Source organism: Anser brachyrhynchus (genome assembly GCF_964034855.1).
Source record: "Anser brachyrhynchus genome assembly, chromosome: 1".
Classification (NCBI taxonomy): domain Eukaryota; kingdom Metazoa; phylum Chordata; class Aves; order Anseriformes; family Anatidae; genus Anser; species Anser brachyrhynchus.
In genome coordinates this window covers 154,469,901-154,497,316 of record NC_137694.1, presented here as the reverse complement: position 1 = coordinate 154,497,316, position 27,416 = coordinate 154,469,901, and the positions used below count along the sequence as shown (strand labels likewise).

At 37.7% G+C, this 27,416-nt stretch overlaps 1 protein-coding gene across 5 annotated transcripts in view; it reads right to left on the bottom strand.

Annotated features, from left to right (window-relative positions):
* NALCN (sodium leak channel, non-selective) overlaps positions 1–27,416 on the bottom strand; it is a 237,353-nt gene that overhangs the window by 146,318 nt on the left and 63,619 nt on the right. For all 5 annotated transcript variants that reach the window (XM_080575903.1, XM_080575902.1, XM_080575905.1 and 2 more), the window contains 2 exons: positions 1,101–1,243; positions 883–987 (listed from right to left, as the gene is read on the bottom strand). In XM_080575903.1, coding sequence (XP_080432029.1) covers positions 883–987; positions 1,101–1,243 — 248 coding nt within the window. The remainder of the gene's footprint in view (positions 1–882; positions 988–1,100; positions 1,244–27,416) is intronic.

Sequence of the window (27,416 nt, the reverse complement as noted above, 5' to 3'; positions counted from 1 at the left end):
GCAGTTAAATCCTCTGGCTTAAGAAAACAAATAATCTCTAGCTACAGTGGTTAGAACGGTTTTCCTCATTTGTATATCACCTATCTAGCTTCCTAAGGGCTTTTTGCAGGTAGTTTGTACTGGTCCCTCATAGATGGCAAACTGCACTAGCCTGGAAAGGCCTGACCATTTGTACACTCAGGATACCTGATATTATTTTTAGAATAATAAGTGAGAGAGTTAATATCTCAACCAGTTAGCCCTTTTTTTTTTTCTTTCATATTGGGTCTTTCACAGTACACAACCCAAGCTTCCTGTCATAGATTCTTCCTACCCATTAGCTTATAACTTAGCTCTCACTTTCTGTGGCAACCTCAAATCTCAGCACTGCTCTTTCATTGCCTTAGCACCTCATTCCTCCTTGGTCTCAACATGCTCTTTTCAGTTCCAGGACTCACTTCCCCAGACACTTAGCTACACTCTGACCTCTCTTCTTCCAGATACAGTTTGTGATTTCAGTTCTTCTTCTTCAGCACAGAAAGTGATATTCACTAACAACCCTAATTCCAAACCCTCCAATGACATGAGAAAAAAAAAAAAACCTTTATCTTAATTAAAACAAAATAGAAACTCTTCCGTAACATACCCAGATACCCAGAGAACCACTTCACAGTCTTTACCATTCTTTTTTAAAGAAAGCCTAGTAGGACAATATCTCGCAGAACATAATTCTATATGAAAATACATATATCAACTTTAAAATATATGTGGTAACATGTAAAGTGAAATAAAACTGAACCTAGTGGGATGAAACAATAATTCATGGGAATTTCTGGCTTATTATTAATTCCTAAACTAAAACCAATCAAGTTCCCAAAGAAACTCAGTATTTGGGCGCTTCACCTGGGTGGTGGCAGTTGAAGTGGTACTGCTTCTGGATCCCCACATCTGCTGAAACTGCACTCTAATTTCTGCAAATGTTTCAATGATGACTGCGATGAAAACATTCTATAAAAAGGAAAAGAAAGAATGGCTGACATAAAGCTCAGCAAGCAGAAAAGAGAATAAAATCATTCAGATCTGCCTTTCAGATAGTTTTAAAAGAAGAAATTTTTCAGTACCTTCACAAGCCAGGCCAGAAAGAAAATTAAGGTGATGAAATAGAAATATGAACGCCATCGGGGAAAGCTGTCGATTGCTCGATACATAAGGAACACCCAGCCTTCCTGAGAAGCAGCTTCATAAACAGTAAATATGCTTGTGCCTAAGGAAAAATGAAAATGTTTGCCATTAAGCCCCTTGAACTTTTTCAATATCAAAAAACAACCATCTTTTATCTAGTTTTCTTTTCTCGGAAGGATATTAGCTCTCCTCTCCCCACTTCAAAGAGAGGATTTCAGGTGCATTTCTATGTTTCTTCTTTCTGCAACTGAATATGAATTGATTTTATATCAGACCAGACTCCATTCTCTCCCTGGACACACATACATAATCCCTTAGATGGGTTCATTGGGAGTATGCAAATGTCTCCAAAGGTAGAATTTCTCCCATCATGTGATTTCAACAGCACCTGTGAGAAAAGGCAGATTTAATTAAAAATATCAGAAGCAACATTCAGTAGGTGAAAGGAATCACTATTAATACAAGAAAGACTGAACAAGCAGCACTACACCAAAATGGTGCTTGATACTAGTCAGCGCCATTAAGTGTCTACAAGAAGCTACTGAATGATGTTAAAGCTTGGGCAGATAGCCATGGTAGTTGCATTAACATAAATGTGCTGTGTTAAAAAATGTTAAAGCATTTTAAAGTTGAACTTACTATAACATTCTGGAGAGGGGGAAGAAAAGTTATGAGGGGTTTATGTGTGTGGAAACCACTATAAGATCAGTACAGATATACTCTGCAAAGTGCAGGGCAGACTAGAGAGCAGGTTTAAGTACGCTGAGTGATGCACATGTCTCTCAGTTCCACCACTAGCTGTAATTTGGCTCAACAAACATTATGCTTAGCAAAATAGGAGCTACAGTTACCTGCATTGGATGGGATGCTAAAATGACTGTGCCTGTGCCCCAATTCACGGAAACAATTCGAACAGAAATTCAGGTTCTCCACTCAAAGGGAGCTGGGCTGCTCAGGCTTAGATGGCCTTTTGGTATGGGCACCAGGGTTTGCAACCTGAACGGTGAGTCTTAACTTCAGCACGCTTGGACGTGCACTCAGCTGGCAGCACCCACACACAGCTACGCTCCCTGCCAGGGGAGAATGCATCTGTTGTCCTTGTTTTATTATTCCAAAGACAGAATGCAGACAGCATCAGACCTTCAGCCCTTTATTCTATAGAAATGGATGCTGGATTGATGAAAATGAAGTATCTGTTTATTTTTTATGCTTTGGGGTTACAGACACTAGAGGCTGCAGTTTGTTGGCAGCCACAACGCAACTCCAATCTAAGTTGACAACACTTTTTACACAAGGGCTAAATTTAAGCGCTTCTGATTTTGTTTTCATCCCTTCCATCAGTTAGCTATTGGCAAGTCTATAAGACACAAAAGGTTTGAAAAGGGATAGGTCTCAAAATCTCAAATACAGAAAAATAAAATAAAATTAAATAATACAGAAATGCCACATACTCCTCATCCTCTTCTCTGTTTTTGCCACCTAAAAGGAACAGAATAATAAGTCTATTATATTAGCTTACACTAGTCTATATAAGATAAAAATTAGGAAAATATAAGGAAATAAATGAAAAGTAAAGATTTTTATAGCTGTTTTTTCATAAGAAATAATATTCTGGTATGATTGAAAACACTTGTTGGGGATCACTCTTCTTACCTATTCATTTTTCCTTCTGGAAGGCCAGTAAGTAATGATAGATCAGCTTTGCTTTACTGAAAATGGATATACTTACAAAGTCTCAGTAACTGGAAAGTGCTAAATCTGCTAATACACTCCAAAGTGAGTGTCTCCAAAATTCAGTGATAAACTTGTTGTGAGTTACAATGAGAAAGAGTTTGGTCCTCTTTAAGTACAGAAGAATAGGACTGTTTGTACAATTGTTTTATATAATCATTTTCCTTCCCCTAACTACGTAGTCCTGGAAATAAATGCATAATAATAAATAAAGACAAGTAAATAAATAACACAGCTAGCGTTACAGAGAATCATGGTTAGACCTAAATTGGACCAAATACATGACCTGCATTTAAACAGATCTTGCCAATGTAAGTCTGACTATACAGCACTGATTTTTCCTGTGTCATGCAAGATGGGGGAGAGTTGCACCTTCTCTGTTTTCAGAGCTCTTTGTGGAATTACTGGAGAGCTCCAGCATGAACCTCTGCAGAAAAGAGAAATGTTCTTTGACGGGTAAAGGAAACAAGCAAGCCAAAGCAAAAGAAAGCCTAGACTGCTTAAAAGAAAAAGTCTATGTGATATGGTAATTATTTTGAAGGGAAACTATTAGAAATGGAAATTTCTAGTCTTGATTTACCCTACTGGCACAGAAACAATACAGCAGCTACTTTCTAACTTGATGTTAACATCTAATGCCTTGAGCAGACAAGCATCCTTTCTTCCCTTTACAGTTGGACCAAATTTCCTTCACCCTGGTCTCTCATATGATATCCCTCTTCCTAGAAGGTTGCACCATTTTCATGTTGAGTACCAATTTGATTATGCTTCCCATCCTATCTGACCCATCTGAGCATTTCTTCCCCTCACCTCTGTCCTCGTCACAGCACTCTTATGCTCATCTCATACTCCTACTCCTCAACATTTCAGGCAGGTCTTGTCTTCTGCACATCCTGAGAACAGCATGTATGTGGTCGAGCAGAGGTGAAAGGAGAGAATGGGACAGGAGTGGGGCAGGCCAAAGCATTCATCATTTGAATGAAAAGTCATCAAATAAGTGTTTTCCAAAGACACAATGCTTTTCAGAGCTGTATCTGATTCTGTGGAGCTCCTTTAAAAGCAGGAGACTCTCCCTGGAACAAGAGTTTGTATACAATATGACTGGCACAGAATGGAGTTAAAGGCCCAATTTCTCTCCAACTGGAGAGTTCTGGCATGAAATCTCCTTCAATTTTAGGTAGACATGCGATGTGAACTGCAGTAATCCAGTGTCCCACATGGAAACAATCAGGTCGGAAACAATCAGGTCTTAATCCAAAACTGGATTTTTAGCTCTATTCCATTTACGTACATTTTAAATCTCCTGGTTTTACCCTGAGAAGGAACAAAATTAAACTGTGAAATTAAACTGTGAAATCTCACAAACTACTGTGAAATTGCAGAATTGTCCTACAGTCACCTTTTAACTCTGCTCCACTACTGCTTCATTTCATGAAAGATCTTGCATAAAAGAGAGAAGAGCAGCTTGAGGAGTGCTGCCCTTAGCAAAACATAGCAGCTGCTAGCGACACGGAGATATTGAGCAGGAACCAACTTCTCAATGCCTCTACATTTGTACCTACCACTGCTGTGGTAGGTACACACAGGTGGGATGAACCTGGAAGTGTTTTTTCCTTAGGGAGTCTCCTTTACAGATGGATCTTCATTGAAAAAAGAGACAGGGCTGAATGAAATCTTTTTGTATACACTTGCTAGTTTGAGCTATAGTTGTTGAGTGGCTGATATGGTCACAGTAGGTATGCAAAAATGTTAATCCAGTCTATTAATTTTTTTGGTTATTGAATTCCTTCCTATTTATTGCATGTGCTTCTCAGGACAAATGGACAGAAATAAATAATATTAAAAAAATAAAAAATAAAGAGGAAAGAAAAAGCAATCAAGCATAGACAGCAAAACCATTCCCGATTCTTCAGAAAAGAGAGTGGTCTCTATCAATACTGAAATATTAATCAGTGATCACTTCATGGGTATTTTGCATTTCAAAAGTTCAGAAAGTAATGGTTCAATTATCTAATATTATACTGTTGCTGAACTGATTAAATTATTGAACAAAACAGTGCTGTTAAGGACTGGCAGAGATTAAGAAAAAAAAGAAATCTATTAAAAGTTGCTGGCTAGGAAACTGTAATTAGTCATTACCAATGGGAAAGTCACAGTGAAGATTAGTAAAATAGCGGGGATGTCATGCAAAGTATTTATAAGACACACACTGGGCCATCTGCCACAGTAAGCCAATACAGTGAATGGACAAAAATGCAAAATTAACCCATTTGAAATAACGTGTTCATATGTGACATTAGAGTAAAAGTATGCTTTGTATGTACCTGGTACAGGTGTTCTTAAGGTAATCTTTCCACATATTTATGTTGCAATAAAACACTTCCTTTAACCATTATAAAGCAATTGCCCCTAAGAATATACATTCTTACTTAATGTGTGTGACTAGAAAGAAACATTGCTTTCAATATTGATGCCAGGAATCATGCTGCTAATTACCTCTATAAATGCTGTTTCATCTGGATATAGAATAAAAGCATGACAGTAAAGGATCCAACACCATGACATATTTTGCTTTCAATATTTTTTTTCTTGGTTAACAACTTCATTACTGCATGTTTTTTGCTCTTCTGAAAGTTACATCCATTTAAAGACAGTCAGCAACCAACTCTGTTCTTTGTGAGCCTCTAATATCTGACTACTCCCAAAGCAAATTCAAAAGCTATTAAAAAGATTCTCCTGTCATGGCAGCTCTGTTCTTCTCACTATGAGTTTTAAGTGATGGTAGGATACATCACAAGACAACCCGATGTGGCAATGCAGCCATTTGTGAAACCTAACTTATGCCTCAGATCAAACAGCAAAATTCTCCTTTTCCATAGGTGTCAGTATTTGTCAGTATTCTGTCCATCAGTGACAGAGTGCCTTCCTCTACTAGTTCGGAGGGCTTAAGCCCTGACCACATGGTGCTAGAAGTGCCATGGTTAAGGCACATGAGGGCGGAGGACTTCCTGTAGTTGTGTAAGTCAAGAAGGAAGATGAGTGTCAGGGCCTGGAAAACCTGCAGAGCCTAGCCATTTGAATACACAACAGGCTCCATTTACTGCAAAATATGGCCATCCCTTGCCAACGTCCTGAACATTTAATCAAGATTCATCTAATTTAATTATAGGCATCAGTGAGACATTTCAGTCATTAAAATGCTTTGGACCATAAAGATCACAGAATCATAGAATCATTAAGGTTGGAAAAGACCTCCAAGATCATCTGACCCAACCATCCCTCTACCACCAATATCACCTCTAAAGATGGTTAAACACATGACTGAAATGGCACAGTTTAGGCACGTGGGCATGGGTAACCATAGTCTCAAACCTAGTCCCAAATTTGGGACTAGGATTTCAACAGCTGCATCTACAATATTGTTAAGTATTAGTAAACGAAAATATCTACGAAATATTTAGTATAATTTTCCTATTGTGTGCCTCAGTATATGGCTAAAACTTGGTGGCAAGAAAGATTAAAGTCATTTATGAGAAACTTTCTGATGACAATAGGGGTAAAAAAAAGGAATATGCTTGGAAATTTTTATGTTTTAGTGATTTTGTTTGAACTCATCCAATAAATTCCACATTTTTATGTTACAATAAAATACTTCCTTTAACCATGTTGGATGGTTCATAAAAACAAGGAAGGAAAACACAGATCAAATACACAAATCAAAATAAATGCATCAATATCATAATCTGTGTCAGACTCAAAAGACTGCTTTTATACAACCAACACATACGTCTACCTTTGGAAATGTTTTACAAGTGCATGTGGTTATTATCAAAAAGAAAAGAAAAGGTCCAGAAAATGAAAGATTTAGTGGAGTATGGGAAAAAAAATGAATCTTGCTCAACTTGTGCAAAGTTTTCATTTGTTTCATAACTTAAAGAAGAAAGACAGTTATCAGGAGGAAAAACTGTATCACTACTAGTTATGCTCATTTAGATATATAGGCATTCAGCACTGAAATGTAGGGAGCTTATGCCTTCTTCAGTACATATGTTTCTTTCAAATCTACCAGCTGGGAGCATTAGCCTGAAGGGGCATGGAGAAAGAATTGTTGCTTTACCACCCAAAGGACAAATGATTATAATGACTACAAATTATTATAATTGAAGAAAATTCTACTGCTTTCCATGCCTAACAGAGTGCAAAGTTGCCTGGCTCTTCCATGCTATGCAGATGAATAGTGTACTGGGGGAAAACAAAAAAAAAGAGAATTAAAAGTACCAGTGCACATGGTTGATGATTTTTAAATACCTAAGGAAAAGTTATTTATGGAAAAAACAAAACTTGACAGCAGAGAACAATAGCATCATTACGCAGGCATTCTATTCTATGCAGTATATTTTATATTTATGTATATTTTACAAAGATACAGGATTTCCTGCTCCCTTTTGAGCCCATGTGACAACACCACGACCTGTGCCATCAGATCTTGCTATAATCAGCTCATCCTTTGAATGGACATGAGGAAAAAGGGAGTGTACCAACGCTGTCGCTTCGAGACTACAGAATTAAAGGAGCTGAGCTAAAAGGCCATATGCAAAATTTACTGGATCTGAAAACACAACTCTTTGCTCCTAACTGTATGCTATGATCTTGTTTCAAGATTCAAAATTTCACGTTATTAGGGGAAAAGAATACACTGTGTCAACGTGTTGTCTTTTATTAATACCTATGTCCTATGGCATTTGTAGCCACTCAAGGTGAAAAACAAAGCTCAAAATCTAATATATGGAATGCCACTAACTCCAGCATGTTCTGCATATGTATTCTATGTTTACTGATTGTGTTGGATCACTACACCAGGGTTTTCTCAGTTCTGTTGTGCCTTGCTGTGAAGCTGCTGAGAAAGAAAACACAGAGGGGAGGCCACCTGCACCAGCTGGGTGAACTTCCATCAGACAAACTTCTAGTGGTCTGGGTAGCCTCTAGGAGACTCCTATATTGCATGGTTAGGAAAAAGAAAACAAAATAAAACATTCACCATTCCTGTAAGACAGATGCATGAACAGTTCAGTTTTGGGAAAAAAAAAAAAAAAAGATAAAGGTTTTATTTTGTATTTTTTTTCTTTTTAATCGGGAACCTACGGCAAGTAAAAATGCATACTTTTTATTAAAAGCTTACAATACTACATATTGTTACCCGTTAAACGCCTCAGGTTCCAGATAGGAACACGCTCGTTTTGCTCATGTTACAGCAGCCACTAGATGGCGATCATGCACCTCGAGCACATCTGGAACATCAGGCAGCATCTAAGCCGCCACCCCAGACCGTGCAGGCTGATAACCTCCCATTGAGCTAGCAAAAGGATTGATTTTTCTATTTCCCGGCAAAACGAAGCCGACTTCTGGTGCTAATTTATCTCTGCTGCGCTGAATCCTGAAAGGTATCCTTCCTTAGGATGGTGTTGTGAATGTCGTGCCCATAAAGAAACAACCTCTCTCCTAGCTACAGAAATGTTACCAGTCTTGTTTCTGTCCCTGCTCACTTTCACTGATGAAATCATGAAGCTGAATGGTCCTGAAATGAACACATGGATATTCCCACTGACCAGCCAGCTTTTAGTTTATGTCTCCTCTTTCAGCATTAACACATTTGTAAAACATTGCACACAGTCAGGATTTTCCGGCTATCTTATCCTATTGCTTTGGTGAAATTAGAAGTGAGTAAAAATCATCTAGAAATGCAATGACAAAATTGCTTGCACTTCTGGGAAGCAGACAGTAGATACGACTGACATTGTGAAAAAGATCAAATCCTGTATGGCTTAATGGGGTTTCTTGCTTGTCTCTGAGTGAGCCATCCGGTCCATTTTACTCTCCCAAACCAACTCGTATCGGGTAGTTTGCCAGCCAGTAGAGATGAGGAGGAATGGAAGAAAAACAAACCATACCAACACCCTGCTCCTCCTTTGAAACCTCAAGCCCATTGTGATTTATGTGTGACTGAGCTGTGGCAAAGATGGCAAAACAGAACCTGTACAGAGCGCTGACCTGCAACAGAAGGAAAAAAAAACAAAAACAAAAACAAACAAACAAAAAACAACAACAAAAAAAACATTCCCAGTCTGAACACAGTATTTAACCAATGAAAGTGCAGTAACTTTGAACTACTGGTGTTTACTCATGATGTTATTGATTCTTCATTCTGAAAATCTGCTTCCTTGAGAGAAGATAAAGCATCTATGTATGAGAAGATACTATACAAGGAGACCATGTGCAGAAAAAAACAATAAGGAGATAAAGAAACACTGCAAATATAAGTGCTAGGATCGATGCAATTTGTTCTACACATGTGGTAATGGAAAGATAGAAAGTCAGAGAAATTTCAGCAAAAGTTTTGATGGATGGACTTAATTACACTATTTGCAAATACAACTTTGGTCACTACTGAGAAGTGTTAGCTTGCTAATATGAATGTAGTAATGTTTGCATATATATTGGCTGCACACGGTAAATAGGAGCATTGCAGTTCATACTTACTTATACCATTAGTATCTTACAAGTGATAGTGCCTGTGCTCCCTGATTTAATATTTTATGTTTTAAAATCTGTTTTACGTTTGTAAACAAGTCCATGGTGTAAACCAGACAATCATTTTTCAAAATGACTTTAGGTGTGAATATATATGGATATTTAACCAGCATTTAGCATTCATATTTGCTTTTCTTTAATACTTTTTTGATTAAATTGATTTGATTTAATACTTTTTTGATTAAAATGCTTCTCATCTAAATGGTCATGAATAAACTGACAAATAGAGATCCAGAATGTCAGCAGAGCTCAAAAGCTGGTTTTATGTGCATAAGTACAGTCTGCTTTTCCCTTTTTGCAGTCGCACAGCTGTAGTGCTAATATACACTCTCATAGAATCACAGCTTTTTTGTGTGTGGCAACTTTAAAAAATGTACTGGCAGTTGATGAGGATCAAGGAAATGCTGAACTGTGAATTGCTCACACCTCGCACACCACTACCTGGAAGCTTTGCAGTACAGTCAACAACTCCCACCTCTACTTCTCCCTAGAGAGTCTTTTTAAGGAGGCAGCTTCTCCCAGATCCCTACACTCCCATCCTCAGCAGCACTGGCAGAACTTGAGGCTGGAGCCTGGAAGTAGGACACTGCCGTAGCTGGTAGCTGTGCTCTGACTGAGGGCTCGACTCACCTATCCCTGACAGGCATCCAGTGCTACCTGAAACCCGAGGCAGAGCCCAGCTGGCCTCCAGGCTCTGGTCCTTTAGGGTCTTTTGAATTCCAGGAGAGCAGTCTAGAGCTAAGCACAGTGAAATTATGCCAAATACAAAACCCATCCTCCTCTCAGGAGAAACATCTGTTGTGCAGCATTAAGATGGAACAGTTTCAAGGTGGACATCTATACCTGCATGTGCTATTCTGGTAAATCCCATGGAACATCACAGAGGAGTCATGGTCACCAGCAAAGACCAGGCGCTCCAAGCCACGTGCTTGGACAAGCAGCTTGGACTGGATTCATGCAGCTGGCTTCAGGAAGTACTAAAACTGAGTATGTTTTTTCCCTATCAAGCCCTAATAAAACTCACTTTCAGACCTAGAAAGCAAGAATAATCCCTAGGCCTTGCTTTTAAAACTGACAAATGCTGTGAGGATGGGCCTGCCACCACCTCAGTCGTTCTAAGGAAATGTCTCTGATTTAAAGTACAGTCACAGAAGAGAAAATGACTGCTACAGTAAATGTTATGACAAAATAGTGTAACATAAAACATGTTAAACAGAAGAAGCTCTATAATTTATATTAACTTATTCCTTTGAAAATGAGCCATCTTTTTACAGGACTGTTTTTTCTTCTTTTAAAACACATTATGTATGTAGATGCCTCTAAAACTGTACAGTAAAAGTGACAGTCCAAAACTCAAGCATTCAGAAAATCACACATTGTTACATTTAAAATTTAAGAAACACATAAAGGGTTATCATATTAAACCTGAAAATTTGAAGAATGATCATGCTACAGACATTACCTATTTGGATCGTCATTCAGTCACATATTAAATATTAGGAATGTCTATTAAAATCAAGATAGTGATGGATCCCTTTGTTAGAGAGAAAACTAAGTATGCAAATCTTTCTTGACATCAGGCATGTAAATTCAGCATTGACTTTCATACTGTCAATCAAAACCATTCACTTTTTGCATCATTTTTTTTTTCCAATAGTCAGAGTAATCCAACTCGTTTTAAGAGCAGTCATGAAACAGCAAAGATAGCATGTATCATGGTGTCAACTAACTTGCTTAACTAATAAAAAATGCACCTGCTTTGTAAGAATAAAGAAGTCATGTACTGAAGTGTGGACAAATGAGACCACAGAACACAGATTATAGAAACATTTCCATATCTAGCATGACCATGATGATGTTTTACTCAAAAGCAGAGTTAAATAAGAACCATGACTGTACATTTTACATATGAGTAATTATTTCATTGTGTCTTCAGGCTGGCCAACTGATAGCAACTCTCTTGAAAGCATGAAAATGGATGAAAGCAGAAAAAGTTCACTAAAAGAAAAAAATGTAGGAGCTACTGAAAACATGCATAAGTGATTCAGCTGAACAGAATAATAACTGGGGGCGCTGGCAACGCACAGAGTGCATAAAATTGTGTGCATATTTGGGAAATATGGTTTACAAGAAGTTACTTGACCTAAGTGGAGCATTAACAATGTAGTATTTATATTAACAATAACTGAAGAATCAGAGAAGCTCAAGACAAAAGGCCTTACAGGAGAAGTAGGCTGGTACAGAAGAGAAGAAAAGAAAATCATGTCTACGAAGTGCTATAAAAGCTCTTGCAAGTGATTTTGAAACCTACCGGAGTGTATTTTATTTGACCTCCATGACAACGTGTTTCATTATTTCCAGTGGCAGTGCAACTCCCTCATCCTGAAGTTTCAAACTGTCCAGCCAATCATCAATTTAAAAAGAAAAAAAACCTCACAACAGTACAAATATTTAACAAAGGAAACAACCTCCCCATCCCCAGCAGAGGCTGAAAGAGACAAAGGTGAACCAAAGAGAGCTTTTAATTTACTATACAAGAACCCATGCTTTTGATTGTGTGTGGGAAGTGGTTGCTCAGTCTGATAATAAGTAACAGCAGGTTAAGTACACAGCAAGGTATTCAAGGACGAAATTCCACAGTGTATCATTTCAATAGCTTTGTAGGCTACATTATTTATTTTACCATAGAGCAGGAGACTCAACAATTTAAAGGAATCTAGACAACCAAATCTATGACTCTGCCCTAAAGCTCTCTTTCAGTGTCATTCAGTGATTCCTCTGGGCATCGCTTATGGATTGTATGCATTTCTCTGAAGATATAATCCCTCCCTTAAAATGAAAAGATCAGCCCCTTCCTCTTTCAAAGATAACATTTTCAAAAGCAGTTGCATGAAATTCAGTCCATCCTGCAATCAGTGATAAAATAGCCATCATCTTAAATCAGATACGAATCAGGCCAATGTTGAATGCATTTGAAGATGCTTCCCCATAGCATCCTAATTTAATTGCATCTCCTCCTTGCTGCAGGTATAGTGTATGTCTGAACAAGCCTTTCTTCTTTTTTTTTTTTTTTTTTTTTTTGCGTAAGTTTCACTTGAGAACAATGACAACAGTAGAAAAGCCCAACTAGCAAGATCTGCTGAATACTCGGTGGCTAGAAATAAGACAGTAGCAGTACTTAGCTCAATGCATTTCTGGAAGGAAAAACAAAACAAAACAAATAAAAAACAACAGTAAAGCTTGTAAAGAAGCTCGAAAGCCAAGAAGGCATTATAAAACAGATCCATGTGAGAAATCTCATTAGCCTCTACACATCCGAATAACAGGAACAAATATACAGTGCTAAATGCATCTTAAAAGACTATTGTTATCTGAGGAGACAAAATATTCGAATGGCAGAAAGGAGCTCTGTGACTGTTACAAAAACAAACAAACAAAAAAACACAACAAAAGACAGTCACTCAATGACCCATTTAGCCATTAATGAGTATTCCCTGGTATCTGCTATATGCCACTGAAGGTAAAAGAATTTACTCTGTCGATGTGAGAGCAAGAAGCTTGTCCACTAGCTTAATGTGTTAAGGAGGAGGAGGAGCAGACAGGGAGAAGTGGTTTAGTATGCTGCTAGCTCACTGAACCCCACAGCACCTCTGTGAGATAAGTGTAGTATTAATCCCATTTCAGAGATGGATATAATAATTTAGAGACTCTAAGACCTTCCTCAAACAAAAAACAGAAGCAACGTCTAAAATGGGATTGTAACCTAAAGGTTTCTGATTTTAAAAGAGGGATTAGATTTTCAAAATTTTTGTTCTTTAGCTGGATGTTCACAGAGAATTAACATAAATTTATTTAATAAAAAATATACAGAGATACCAGCAAGAACAGACAACTACTTTTTAGTTCTCCTTCGGAAAATGAAAGGTTGACTTGAAAAGAAAAGCAATTCTTGTAACATTTCACTTCTTTTATTCTTGACTGTCTCAAATAAAGTGTTTGCATTACCAGAGATCTACTGGTTATCAAAAGAATTCTTTCAAGACTAGCACTAATAGACTAAGCAGCTGCCAGTTTTATTTGGAGATGAAAATCAAAACCTTTTGGCAAGAACAGCTCTATAAACTGCCAGGTATTTGGGGGGAGAGAGAACTTTCAAAGTTTTAATACACTTTGCTTAAACCTTGTTTTCAATATTATCTCCTTCTGCAGAAATCCTTTCTGATGTTTATGTTCTACTGGAGATAGTTCAACACACCCATAAGAGAAATTTCCTGGACTTTTCACTGTCAAATCAATTTTTTTTTCCTCATATATGCCTTCTCTTTTTTCTCAGCATAAAGTTTTCCTGCAAAGATGTTTATTCTCTGTGTATATGTGTGTCAGCTCTGTGCTTTGACTCAAAGACACTTTAATTTCTTGTAGACCTATGATATTTAACATATTTTTCTTCAAAGCTTTTTGCTAAAGAGGAAAATATGGCATTTTGTACTGAGCCACATGAACATGAGGTTTGAAAAAAAGGGACCGTGTGTGAAAAAAATGAGTTTTGGCATTGCTCAGTGAAAGAGTTTCCCAAGAAATACAGATCAGACCTACCCCCAATAACGTTTTATCAATAGATGAGCTAAACAGACCTCATTCTCCATGTGAAAGCAATTTTAAGTTGGTGAAATGAAATTAGGGCTTTTGGACATGAAGGCACAAACAAGTGACGTGTAAATCCGGGGATGATGTTCTAAATGTCGTTTTCTTTTCAGTAACTACTTTTTTGCCCACTTTGACCTGAAAAAGATGTCTAGAAGTCTCTTTACTGAACTTTAAGGCACCTCTAATTATCTACCATTTACTCTGGAGTAAAAGCATACATGAGGACAGCTACTGCTGGCATTTATAATCAACACAGCTTGTTATCCTCAGTAATTTGTCTGCAGGTCCTACCATGGCTTAGATAGGGTTTTATGTTGTTATGTTCCCATGTTTTTCAGAACAGGAAACAAATCCTGATCCTAACTTGGAAGCTCTGCCAGCAAACTCGGGTGTTTTTTTCAAAGAGAAATCTATGTTCACAACTTTAGAATTGCACTGCCCAAAGTCAGGCATGTGAGCTGACGTTCTGAGAGCTAAAACTAGTTCGATTCTTTGAGATGCTGATGGAGACAAGCTCTAAATTTTCAATCCTGGCCCGAATGCCAGTGCTTGAAGCCAGATGGAATTTTAGCATTCCTTTAGTAGAGACAGAGTTAGATCTCTGGTTCTGCAATTCGACAATTGAAGTCCCTGAAAAACACAAAAGATGTTGGGAAAATAGTAGATTGATCAATATGTTGTTTTCAAATAACTTATTAAATTGCCTGCCACATTAAAAATAAAGCTAGAGATTGATTCTGCAAGATGCAATCAGAGAAGAAAACACCACTGTTTCCAGGCCCATTTATTTTACAGCATCTGGGAGACGGGCTTCCTAAATGAAGATGAATACAACAGAAAATCTCAAAAAAAAAAAAACATGCTTTCAAAACTGACCATTAGGCAGATCTGTCTTGTACTGGCATTAAAACCTTTTTCTGCGACTTTCCCTAGGAACTTGTAGAAGTACCAGTTAAATGCTTTTAGCAGGATTAATGTGCTTGGGTCAGAAATAGAGGGGAAAAACTGCTAGTAGTTAGTAGCAAACACTGAAATAACTGAGAGAACTGTAGAATTCGTCCAGCAAGAGCTGTTTAAAAGCAGATGAGATAAGCATCTGTAAGTAGTGATGGTAAGTAGAGGTGACTTAATCTTGGAGAGGCCACGCAATGAGCTGGACCCTCAAATAAATTTGAGGCTCAAGCTAGTTTTCTTCAAGTTTTTTTTTTTCCTTTTTTTTTTTTTTCAGCATTAAAGATTTCTGTGTCACAAAGAACATCTGAGACTGAGGCCCCTTTACCTGCAACTATTGTCTTCCTTGATAAGGAAGACATTCCTTATACTCTCATACTTAATCCTGACAGCAACATTCAAAATCAAAAAGAAAAATATTTATCTCCAGTCACCTGATAATATTGTAAATTATTATCTGTACAATGAACAGAAGATGGAAAAGGTATGTGATGAAACCTGCATTTGTGGGGAATTCAAGTGATAAAGAACTTCGCTGACCAAAAATGTTCAAGAAATTTATTTTTTTTTCTTAACTATTATAGCTAGTGGCTTCAAACAGCTACCCAGCTTCTCTCTATAGTGCTGACAATGCAAACTATTTGGCCTGGCAAGAATATGGCTTTCTTGTCTAACATCCCGTTATTTGCCATAAGAGCAAAGGAAGCTTTGCAAGGCCATCTACTGATCTATCACAAACAACAACAAAAAAAAATCTATGGAAATTAAGGCTGGAAAAGGACGAAAGAGGAAATCCTCTTAAGTTTTTCATAGTCATGTAAAACCAGTACAAAGTCTCATCCTTAGTAATTATATATATATATATATATATATATAAGTGATATTAACATGCATAAAGAAAATTGTGTTTGTTAAGGACTGGTCCAATGAGGTCCTTTTCTCTGAGTGGGAGCATAGTATAAGAAAAATAATATGTAGCAATAGTAAGTAAAGAACCAAAAACTGAAGTGGCAAATATTAGTATTGTTACATTATCATTCCCTAAATTGTAAATAATTAAGATTCCTACAAAGAAATAAAAATTGTCACATATAAATCTATGCAGTTGCCTATAGTTACACAAAACTATCACGCTCATTTCATCAAAATCTGCATGTTGACCAAGACGATAAGCATGTTATACTCTTTACAAGCCAAAAACTTAATTTTCAAAATATTTTTGTTGGAAAGCTAATGGAATGAAACTTAATCTGCTTTCTGAAAGGTAACTAAAATAAAATAAAATAAAATAAAATAAAATAAAATAAAATAAAATAAAATAAAATAAATAAAATAAAATAAAATAAAATAAAATAAAATAAAATAAAATAAAATAAAATAAAATAAAGCCTCTCGTAATTTTAAAATGAGTTGTTTGACCATAATCATCAGGTGTTGACATAGCCCTTCATATGCTTGGATTTCTCCAAATGCTGCACATAGACTCTACAAATTAAAGAGTTCAAAGTGCAAAAAACAGCTTGCATTTACGTTTCATCTGGAAAACGGTTGTAGGAGTGATGGCATAAAGCCAAGTTCCACTACTTCTAAACTGGCTAAATCATATTCTTCAGTAAGTATCTTTTTTTTTTCCCCTTTTTTTTTTCTTTCCTATAGGAAGCATTCATGAGTCATGGGTTGTAGATCTGACTTCTGCTGAAAATGGTCATGTGAATCCCATTTCTAACAGTGAATCATCTGGCAGAAGCGAAGCGTTAAGCTTACAAAGGAACCTTATTTTTATTACACCGGTTAGGGTGCAGGGATGTAAAGTAACACTGTGAATAAATAAAATGTCACTCAGGCAGTGATTTGGTGATAAATTAATTCTAGCTGTAAGGCTCTGAATACTATGGTAAAAGCATCACATGACAAGAGGTACTGCCAGTTAAAAAATATCACTTTTTGATGGTTTCACTTTGAACCAAAAGCTTGCATACTGCAACATGTATTGCCTGTCTGCACCCCAACTTGTTCCAGAGTAGGTATCGTCTGGTTTCCTACCTCCCACGTAAAGGTATTAGGTGTACATTCAGTACCACATACCTCTGTGACTCTGACAGTAAGGCATTCATGTATCCTGCCTCATCTTAAACAATCTGTACTACAAGTCGTAACACAAGTCAAACCACAGCCTCAGTCTGTTGCAAGCCAGCACTTCTGAGAGCACTTATGTTGTCAAGCAACGTGGCTCCTGTTCCCTGATGTGTTCCCATGGATGTGCCTGTACTCTGTGTAGCTCTCTCCAGTCTATACATACCCCTAATACTATTCCAAATAAGCTCATATCTTCAACATCCTCCAAAAGTTGGCATTTCCTTATGCAATATACATCTTCAATACAGGATTATGAAACCACAACCCTGGTGGGCTGTGGCAACATGAAAGCGACAGTGTTCACAGGAACTTCACACTGAATAATTCCATAAAATGTTTTAGTTGTGTCTTGGGGCCATAAAGGTGACTCATGGGGTCCAGTGGGGATCAAAACCAACCACTGTACAAGTGGATACACAACAATTCTGCTCTAGGAGGGACTAGGCCTGAGCAGTTTGAACATGAGTCAGTCAACATGGGAAGAGTCTACTGGAAGAGTGTTGCCATCAGGTTGATGAAGGTGATCCTTCCCCTCTACTCAGCCCTGGTAAGGCTACATCTGGAGTATTGTGACCAGTTCTGGGCTCCCCAGTACAAGAGGGGCATGGAGCTACTAGAGAAAGTCCAGTGGAGGGCTACGAGCTGGGCCTGTTTAGCCTGGGAATGCTGAGAAAGGATCTTATCAATGTGCACAAATACCTTAAGGGGGGTGTCAAGAACATGGGGCCAGACTCTTTTCAGTAGTGCCCACCAACAGAAGAGGCAACAGGCACAAAAAGAAACACGGGAAGTTCCACATAAATATGAGAAAAATCTTTACTGTGAGGGTGACAGAGCACTGGAACAGGTTGCCCAGAGAGGCTGTAGAGTCTCCTTCTCTGGAGATACTGAAAAACCCTGGACGCAAACCTGTGCAACGTGCTCTAGGTGACCCTGCTTGAGCAGGGGGCTTGGACCAGATGATATCCAGAGGTCCCTTCAACCTCAACCCCTCTGTGACTGTGACTCTGTGACTATATCATGTTATTTGTGGACCAAAAATCAACACCAAACAGATTATTTTTGTTAGCGTAAATCCTGTCTCTGTCTGAATTCCACAGTTCACACGTTGTCACATCGTATGGCTCACCTGCGCTACACATCCAAATGACACAAGGCTAAGTACTTAAAGGCAAATACAACCTCTAGGAAGTAGTAGGAAGTTCCCAATTTCAGGTTGCCATAATACAGAAGATACAGAGGGCAAGTATCACTATGCACTTGTCTCCAGCCATAGTAAGAAGTGTAAAAGGCAATATTGGCATTAGAACAAGTGGCCATGAATATGAGGTAAGTGTATTGCAGGTGTTTTCTAATCACTACGGAAATGAAGTCCTGAAAGTGTTTTACATTTGTTTTGCCTCTTCCATTCCTAAGTTTTCCAGCTGAGACTTCACATTTTTATGAACAATGCACATTTGGCACAGTTCCCTGTAGTCTTGAGAAGGAGTGGACAATAGCATCACTCGCCAAGGTTCCTTCCAGTTGTGTTGCACTGTCATGAAAAGCGATGTTTTTCACATCAGTAAATGTGATGATATAAATCCCAAAGAAAAACCCTCTGAATTCAACAGCCATGTTTTGTTTGTTTGTTCCGTTTTGTTTCTTGTTTTCCAAATTAATGCAGGGCTAACCCTCAATTAGCAAATAATACAAAAATGTTAATTATTTCACTTTCATTGGCTTCCTGACAGGGGAAATTTCTAAGAATGCATCTAATTAGATTGTGCAGGAAGGATTAACACTGTGCTCTGTTGTGGAGGTTCTCAGTAATGGGGCTAATGCTACACAACGGCTAGAGAAGGTCACCTTTTGGTTCTGAAAATGGTTTTGTTACAAAATACCCGTTTACTCTGAATAGCACTGAAATTCTCCAGAATAAATTCTTCCTAAATTGCACCTTCCCCATTGTGCCTGAGGACACTGTGGACACAGTTGCAATCCTGCATCTTTCACAGTACATGAATTACTTAAAAAAGTAATATTATCCCCCATGCTTTAGTCAAGAATGTTCACTACAGCAGCCCTAAACATTTGAACACTTATTAATCGCAAAACTGGTGTCAGCATAGTGGGTAAAATCTATTGCTGATTTAACATTTAACTGAAATGAAGGACTGCTTAAGGACCAGAAGGAACTAAACATAAATTTAGAAAAAAATAAACAAATCATAGCTCTTGGAGATACCAAGAGTTTCCAAATCCCTAAAAGCATATGTGTTACGGATTTCATAGCACTTCTAAGGAATGAATGAAATCAGAAAGCATCTGGAGAAAGACAAGCTGATGCAGACTAACTAGTGTGGTATGATAACATAAAGCATCGTATCTGACAAATCTGGCAAAATATTTGAGAAGAGAAAAGACAGAAGGCAGATAGATGTGAAGCAACTAACATAGTCTATTTTGATTAGGATTAAGATGCTTGTGAAATTACTGTAGAGCAGGTTAAACAGCTTTAGTAAATGCACTGCAGAAGCAGCACTCTTCACTGGATAAAAGACTGACCAGGTAAAAGACTGCAAAAACTAATCTGATTGTGAAATAACCATACAGGCATCCACTAAATGAATCCCACAAGATTTCAAGAGCAAATATTTAAAAACAGTACCCTCCCTCAATACTCCAAACTTTCTTCAGAATTTCTCTGAGAGAATTTAGTGCCCCAATTACCTCAGTCAACAACCTTAGCTATTTCCAGACCATTTATCATCTTGATATGTGAATGTCAGTGGGATACATATCCATGTCTATGCTATAATAATGGTAGAATGCTGACTTATTAAATGGCTTCCATAATATGCATTTTCCATTCACTGCCACTACCCCTCTATGAATCACCATTATTGGTCCATTGTTCTGTATAAGATACCAAGGAGTAAAAGAAAACATCCAGGTAATAGCAGAATTATGATTATGTATGAACTCCAAAAAAAGGAAAATACGAAAAAGAAAACATAGATAGAGGCTGTTCCAGAGAAGAGGATTAAATAGTAATACAAGTGAATTTTTTTGTTGTTTGAGAGATGATAATAAACATATTTAATTAATTGTAAATTAGCCTCAGAACTGTAAGTGCAATGCCTAAAAATAAGGAAATGTCAGATGAAAAGCAAATATAAGAAAAATATATCTAGAGTGTAGCAAAGTTGGCTAATACAGAAAGATATGTAAGTAGTACACATACCGCTATAAAAAACCATTCAAAAGCTGCCACAGGCAGGTAATTAAAAGAAAATAATACTATAGTTTATCAGAAGAGACACATAGAAGTCCTGTTGTGACCAATCTATTTTACTTAAATTTGTAAGCCCCTGGGTAACTTCTGTCAAGGTGAATCAGTGTTGTAGAGTCAGCTCCTCTAGAAATAGAATAGTTTACTGAAGGTTTTTCTCCTGTACACATCGACATAGCATCTCTGCTGTATGTATGACCCTGCCCCACTGGTGACTGACAGGGTCTTCTGACAGGAAATTTGCTGTTTTCACTTCTTTTGAAATATCTGCAATAATTTATTTCAATTCTTAATTCTTTCATTAATTATAAAAGTATATAACTTAGCTGGAAACCTGGGCCAGGTATTGCAGCTGTTTAAATTAAGTGCCAAAATTTTGAGCTTAGTTACTGCAATTTTCACAAAGGAGAGAAAAAGGTGATAATATTGTGTGGTTTACTCCTTTTCAGATGTGAAATAAGACTCTAAATGAAGGGTTCACAATAATTATGTATTTTTAGTAGGCATAAACTGTGGTCTAAAATGAGGCGAAGTGCTGCTCATTATGGTAACCCTCTATGTGGCGGTAGCGCAGTTCTGATGGAAAAGTAGAAGACAACCTTTTAAAGGAGTGTTTAGTGAGAGTGGAAAATGCTGATTACAGTATGGGAGTAGAAGCATCTTGACACTTTCCAAGATGACCTGTCCCACCTTTGGCGGAGATGGAATAGCATGTCTTCAAAAAGTCTTCAATTCTGCTAAGCATTAGGGAGACATCCAAAGCTGCCTGTACCACTAAAAAGTCTGTCCATTGAAAATAACTACAGAGATTTTAGGAAAAATAACAATTATTTGCATATCCAAACAATTCACAGCACAAAAATGTCCCTGTGGCAAAGAAATCAAGATCTATTTCCCAGCACTGTGCCCCAAATACAGAAAAATATGGAAGTGGCAATTATTCATTAGCTGTTATATTTATTCAGATCACCTACTAGATTTTATAAGATCTATCTCCCAGTTTGATCACAACCAGAATTTATGATCAATGTAAAGAATACATACAGTATGTAATGTTCTTAGATCACATGCTTTTATTCTTTCAAGTGATTTCTATTCTATTTCAGTTCCTATGAGAAGGACAGGAACTGGAATTGCAGTCTTACAGTTACTTGAAGCAGTATTTCAGAAGTTCACAGGGGATCCAAAGTATTAAACTAATCTTTTAGCTTGTAACCAAGGTCTTCTCTGCATACAGTGCATAATAGATCTTGTGCAAGAATTTCTTCATGTGACATCTTAATGACAGTTTCTACAGTACAATACAGGAGCTACTGAAGGTACCCAAGAACAGTAGGGAAAAGACACTTAGGAAAAGAAACATACGAACTTTAAATATTGAGTTACAGAATAATAAATTGAGATTGTGCACTATTTACTGAAAAAGGCATTTTTCAGTAAATAGACACATTTGCCACAGGGCAATACAGAGTGGCAGCACGTGAAGCCAGTCACCACAGATGTGCTGAAGATTCATACCTAAACTTCTGCTATCTGTGTGTTACCCCCTCTAGAGTGACCATCTGTGATCCAGATTGTCTGGAATTGCATTATTCCCCCTTATTCCCTAGCAGAAGTGGGAAAGCCAAGTGCAATCTGGCCCTGTGTTATCAAATCTTAAATCAAAGATGATTTGGTAAATCACTCTAATTACAATAGCAGAGGGGCATGTTGCATGACTATCACAGATTGTATTCACAGTGAGTTTTTGCTTATTTCAATCAGCTTTACAAAAATGCTGTTTAGGATAAAATAATCAAATCTCAGAAGGCAAAGTAAAACAACATGTCCCATGCTTTATGCAAGTGTTGAAGGTCAAAGCTTGTAAAGTGGTCACATACTGAAGCTCTTGTCTGAAAGTGAAAATCTTCCACTGAGAAAACAATTACCTCTATTACCCAGTAACTGCAGCTTTCATTATGCAGAGCTATATTGTCTTAATGGCACGGACTGATAATTACACTGATAGGATCTAATTTTCTTGGTATGGAATGACAGGTTTCTAATTGTCTAATTCCATGCTTTGCCCATTGGCTAAGAGTTTTCTGCTCCATAGTGCAGCTGAAATCAGTCGTGCCTTCGGTTTCAGGGCAGTGCGCACTGCTGTCACACCTGTAACTCCTTTATTTTCTCCTGTAGTTCTCTTTCCTTGCCAGACTGCGAGTTGTTGAGCAGCTATCCATGCACAAACAGCTACTGTCTTTGACACAAGTCTTTCTTAAATTCCCATGCATAGTGTATGAGTGGGAACTCTCACGCACTGCTGGGATGGAAGGTTTGTTTTGCTTGAAGCAGCTATTTCTATTCATTTTTTTAGTAAATCCTCATTAAGGAGATGTGTATTTATTTCCCTTTGACTATGGCATGCCTAGCACACGTGCTCCCTGATTGCTTTATTTAGCCTCTCAAAGTTACCTGACCCTTTGGTTAGCATTCTGCATTAGAGGAACAAGAAATGTCACTGTAGATAATAGACTTGAGTGTTTAACTCATGCTTCCCATAGGAATTATAAGTAAACCATGGCAGCAGTACAAAAGCAAATATCCTCCTCTGCCTTCACAGACTGCGTATCGTCTCAGAATCACACTGGGAGGCTTTGCTATGCTGGAGCAGGAGCAGCAGAAAGTAAGCATGAGGTGGGCACCTGTGGAAACAGTATTTGCACTGCATTTAACTCCTAACTGGCGCTAGTGGGCACTGACACACAGAAGACTCACGGGCAGCAAAATGTGAAGGCTTCCCAGAGGCTCCCTTTGGGAGCCTGGGTCCTGCAGGGCCAGTTGCAATGTCACCAGCACCACATTCCCCAGCAGTCTCCGTTCCAGGACTTCTTAAAACCATATGCTGGAGCAAATAAACCCTCTTGAGACATAGATAGGGCAGAAGGGGTAGGGATATCTAGCTCAGTGAGAAGCCAGCACTACTGCTGGTGCAAGTGAGCTCTACTGAACTGTAGGTTTTCTCATTATTATGCTTGTGATCTCCTTGTGATCACAGGGAAAAAGTTACTTACACAGAATTTAAGCCTATACTGCTTGAGATAAATTAAGAAACAGTGCATGAAATTCCATGTCAATAAGGGATTGCTATGAGGTGATATAACTTAAAGTGGAAAAAGGTATAAAGATGTAACTAAAGCTTGCATTTGACCTGCCTCCATTTTCATTTTCTTCTAACATTCTCATAAGACTTTTCTCTTCCATCCCTTCACCTTATGACCAGCAACAGTTTATGGCCTTCTACTTAACATCAGCAAGTACGTTGTTTTAACACTGCCATCCCTATCACACAAATACTTATCAGAAGGTATATCAGAAAGAAAACTGAAAAACAACTACTTTCAAAATAAAATCTAACCAAAACATTTTGGTTCTCTGTGCGAACCATTCTCTCACCCTTCCCAGGTACAAAAGAGAATGAAAGAAAGAACAAGGCAGAGAGCACAGGTGTTAGGCAGGTCAATGCTTTCCGTGCAGGATACTATATCGACACGACTAATAAATATATCAAACTATACATAGTAGAACAGGATGGACACCAGCAAAGATCCACAATTACAAACATAATTGAGATCATAGAAAAAAAAAAAGAAGTACAGTTTTCTGGAAAGCCTTTCTGGAAAGTTGTTTTATTCCCTTACAAAACCAACTACTTGGCTGTTGAAACTAACACCTAATACCCTGGAATGCCAGGGGAAGTGTGTTCCAGCAAATTCTCTTAGCAGCAGTAAAGTTTTCTTCGACTGTCAGTACAAGACAACTGTACTAATCTATTCACATTAGTTTCACCTGACTGCCTGGTTTAATGCAGGACTCAATTACTGTGGGATTAGCACAGCAATAAATTAAAATTCTGGAGGATTGCTCAAATTACTCTTAAGTTCCCAAAACTCTTATGACTTCCCACAAACCATTTGTTAGTGTAACAGAACTATTATTTGTGCTATTTGTTGTTTGTTTATAAACCATTAGTTAAAAAAAAATAGAAAAGGTCTTAGTTAATGAGGCAACTAAAATGGCATCATTGAGGAAAGTGGCAAGTACACAGAAACACTGAATGGCTAATGGAGTTAGCTGGAGCATCCCACTATTTTTTTTTTTTACTCCAAATTCAGGCCACTCTTTTACTTGTAGTGTATTTAAGATACAGTCCTTTCTAATCAGCTGAAACTTTCTCATGAAAGACTCTTTGCTAATACATTCCTTGATAAAACTTAATCTACATCACACACAAAACAATTCAGAGGCAGGGAGAGACTGAAATTTTTCAAGAAATATGCTCCCAGATAAGAGTCTGATCATTCGGCATTGTGTTCCCTTCAAGTGAAGAAATGACTGGGTTTCTCCTTTCCACATACATCTATAATCCATGCAACTTCACTGACCTACATTAGAGAACCTCTCTTTTAAAAGGACACTGCTTGTTTAAAGTGGAATTGTCATACTAAAGAACAAAATCGAAATAAACTGAAGATTTTCTGAGAAAAAGCATCAAGGAAAATATAGCTCAATAATTTTGGATCATGACAAGATTCCCTAAGATGTTGTTTGGAATTGACATATCAAGAAGATTTCTGGGAGAGGAAAACTTGATCTAGAAGATACTATCCTGTATCCTGTAGTCTGTAAAAGATATAATACTAATAAAGAACACAAAACAGCATAAAATAAGATTAACAGAGATTCCGACACTTCCAGACTCACATGATGGCTAAAATTACACATTCTGAAGAGCATAATGCAATATCATGTTAGTGGGCAAAATCCTTGTAGAAAGAAGGTCATTATTGTGCTTTCTGAAGCTAAGCCTCTGTGCAAACTCAGTTTGGACCCTCAGTAAGGGGAAGAGTGGCTAAACAGTGAATGGAATTAAAGGTGACCATAAAGAGAGAGGAGTGTTGTGTCAAAGAGTGTTATTTCATATTTTGTTAAAACTGAATATAACGTACATACACTTTTTTTTTTTTAATGCAGGAAGGAAGAACAGGTTTAGAATCATTAAGAAATGTTTGGAGAACAGAAAAAAGTATAAATAAGAGTAAAGTCAAACAACACTCAAGAATGTAAGTGCTAAAATACAGCACAGATATTTATAATGAAAGAAAACACTACCCAGTGACCATGGTAGCTTGGTATTATTTATCTTCTGTTATCTTTTGTTCAGAGAATAAAAGTGTCAGAATAACTAAGGAAAAATAAAGCAAAGGACAATGACCATTCCTCCTATACTATGACTGGAGGTTATTCACTTCACAGCCAACAAGACTTAGAAAAAACTGTCAAGCCAAAGAATAAATAATATATAGAATTAATACTAAGGCCCATAGGAACTTGTGAGATAATTTAATCCAGAACTAAACTAGAAGAGTTTAGTATTAATTTGCATAGCAAAATAAAAGCTGAGATTTTCAACAAATGATTCCCGCGTCAAACCAAGTACTTTCTCTTTGGGCTCTGGCATGGTTTTAGGAGAGATATCAAGTGTTTTCATTTCAAGACTTTCTGGTGGTCATTTCTATAGGTAGTGAAAATTAGTGATAAAAAAAAAATCATGTTTTCCTAAATTACATTTGTCTAGGTTCAACTTCCAGCCACTGTACTGCATTAGTACTTTTAATGCTAAATAAAAAGAAACCCCAAAACAAAAATGAAACCCCTAAGGCCTTCTGTCATTAAACTCTTTCTGATGGGAAACTAAACATGGCCTTAGTATGCAAGTCCTTAAGAAGCTGTAAGCACTGAAAACACTATTGTGCCTTAGGCCTACAGAGGGATTTACTAGTTTACTCCCTTTCACCTTGTTTGTTTTATCTAAGGAACAATCTGAACTTGTTTACCTCATTTACACAGCCATAGCTCCTTGCCCACAGTGCTCACATCCTTGTAACTCAAATCATTTCCCAAGAGGAAAAGCACAACAAGGAACCTAAACTGCTCTGATCTTGTGTACACAGGGCAAACAAACCACTTTCTTTAGTCCTTTGTGGTCACCAAAAATCTGTATCATCTTCTGAAGCTGCCTATTCAAAGGCAGTCTAAGTCTAAAATAGGTTTATTTACATGGCAGGGTTTAGCTAGGCAGCAGTGTCTTGCAGGGCTTGTGGCAGCAGGCGGCACACGAGCATGGACACCCCCAAAGGGACTGTGGCCCATGGCTAAGCCCATTCTGAATCAGAGGACATGAATAAAGAAGGAACAACAGAAGAAGAGGACAAAACAAGGAGAGGCAAGAAAGAAGTTACTATGAATCCATCACGGCTTCAGTGCCCCCCCCTCACCTCAGAAGCAGGCAGAAGCAGGGAAGTGGCAGAAGCAGGGATTGGGGATGAGGATGTTGGCCTGAGAGGTGTGCTGACTGAAGTTGAGACAGGCAAAGGAGGGAAGGTATTTTACCTTCTTTAAGTGTCTTTTTCGCTTCTGAATACCTGAAACAGTGATAAGAAGTTTATGGCAATAAATTGGCAATAACAAATGAAGTGAAATTCCTTGAGCAAAGACTGTTTTGCACACAATAGTGCCTCAGCTCGGATCAGGGCCCTATTGCTCTCCACAAGGTAGGCCTATGTAGGAAATTCAGTAAGAAAAACAAAAACCTACCACCATATTTAAAATAATGATTTTCACAGGTTTCTAAATCAGTGGACTATTGGGGCATGCTTTAAGTCATTTGGGTTCACCTTTAGAAAATAAGACACTTATTTCTAAGCCCTCTGAATGGCTTCCCTAATTACATTCTGGCACCTTTATACACTAGCATCGTTACCACTTGTCATGTTACTACACAATAACTGCACAGGTCACAGTCATGGATGAAGGCCTCATTATGAGGCACTTCACATGCAAGCACTTGAATCAAAGAGCTGTATAAATGGAATGGCATTAGACCTGT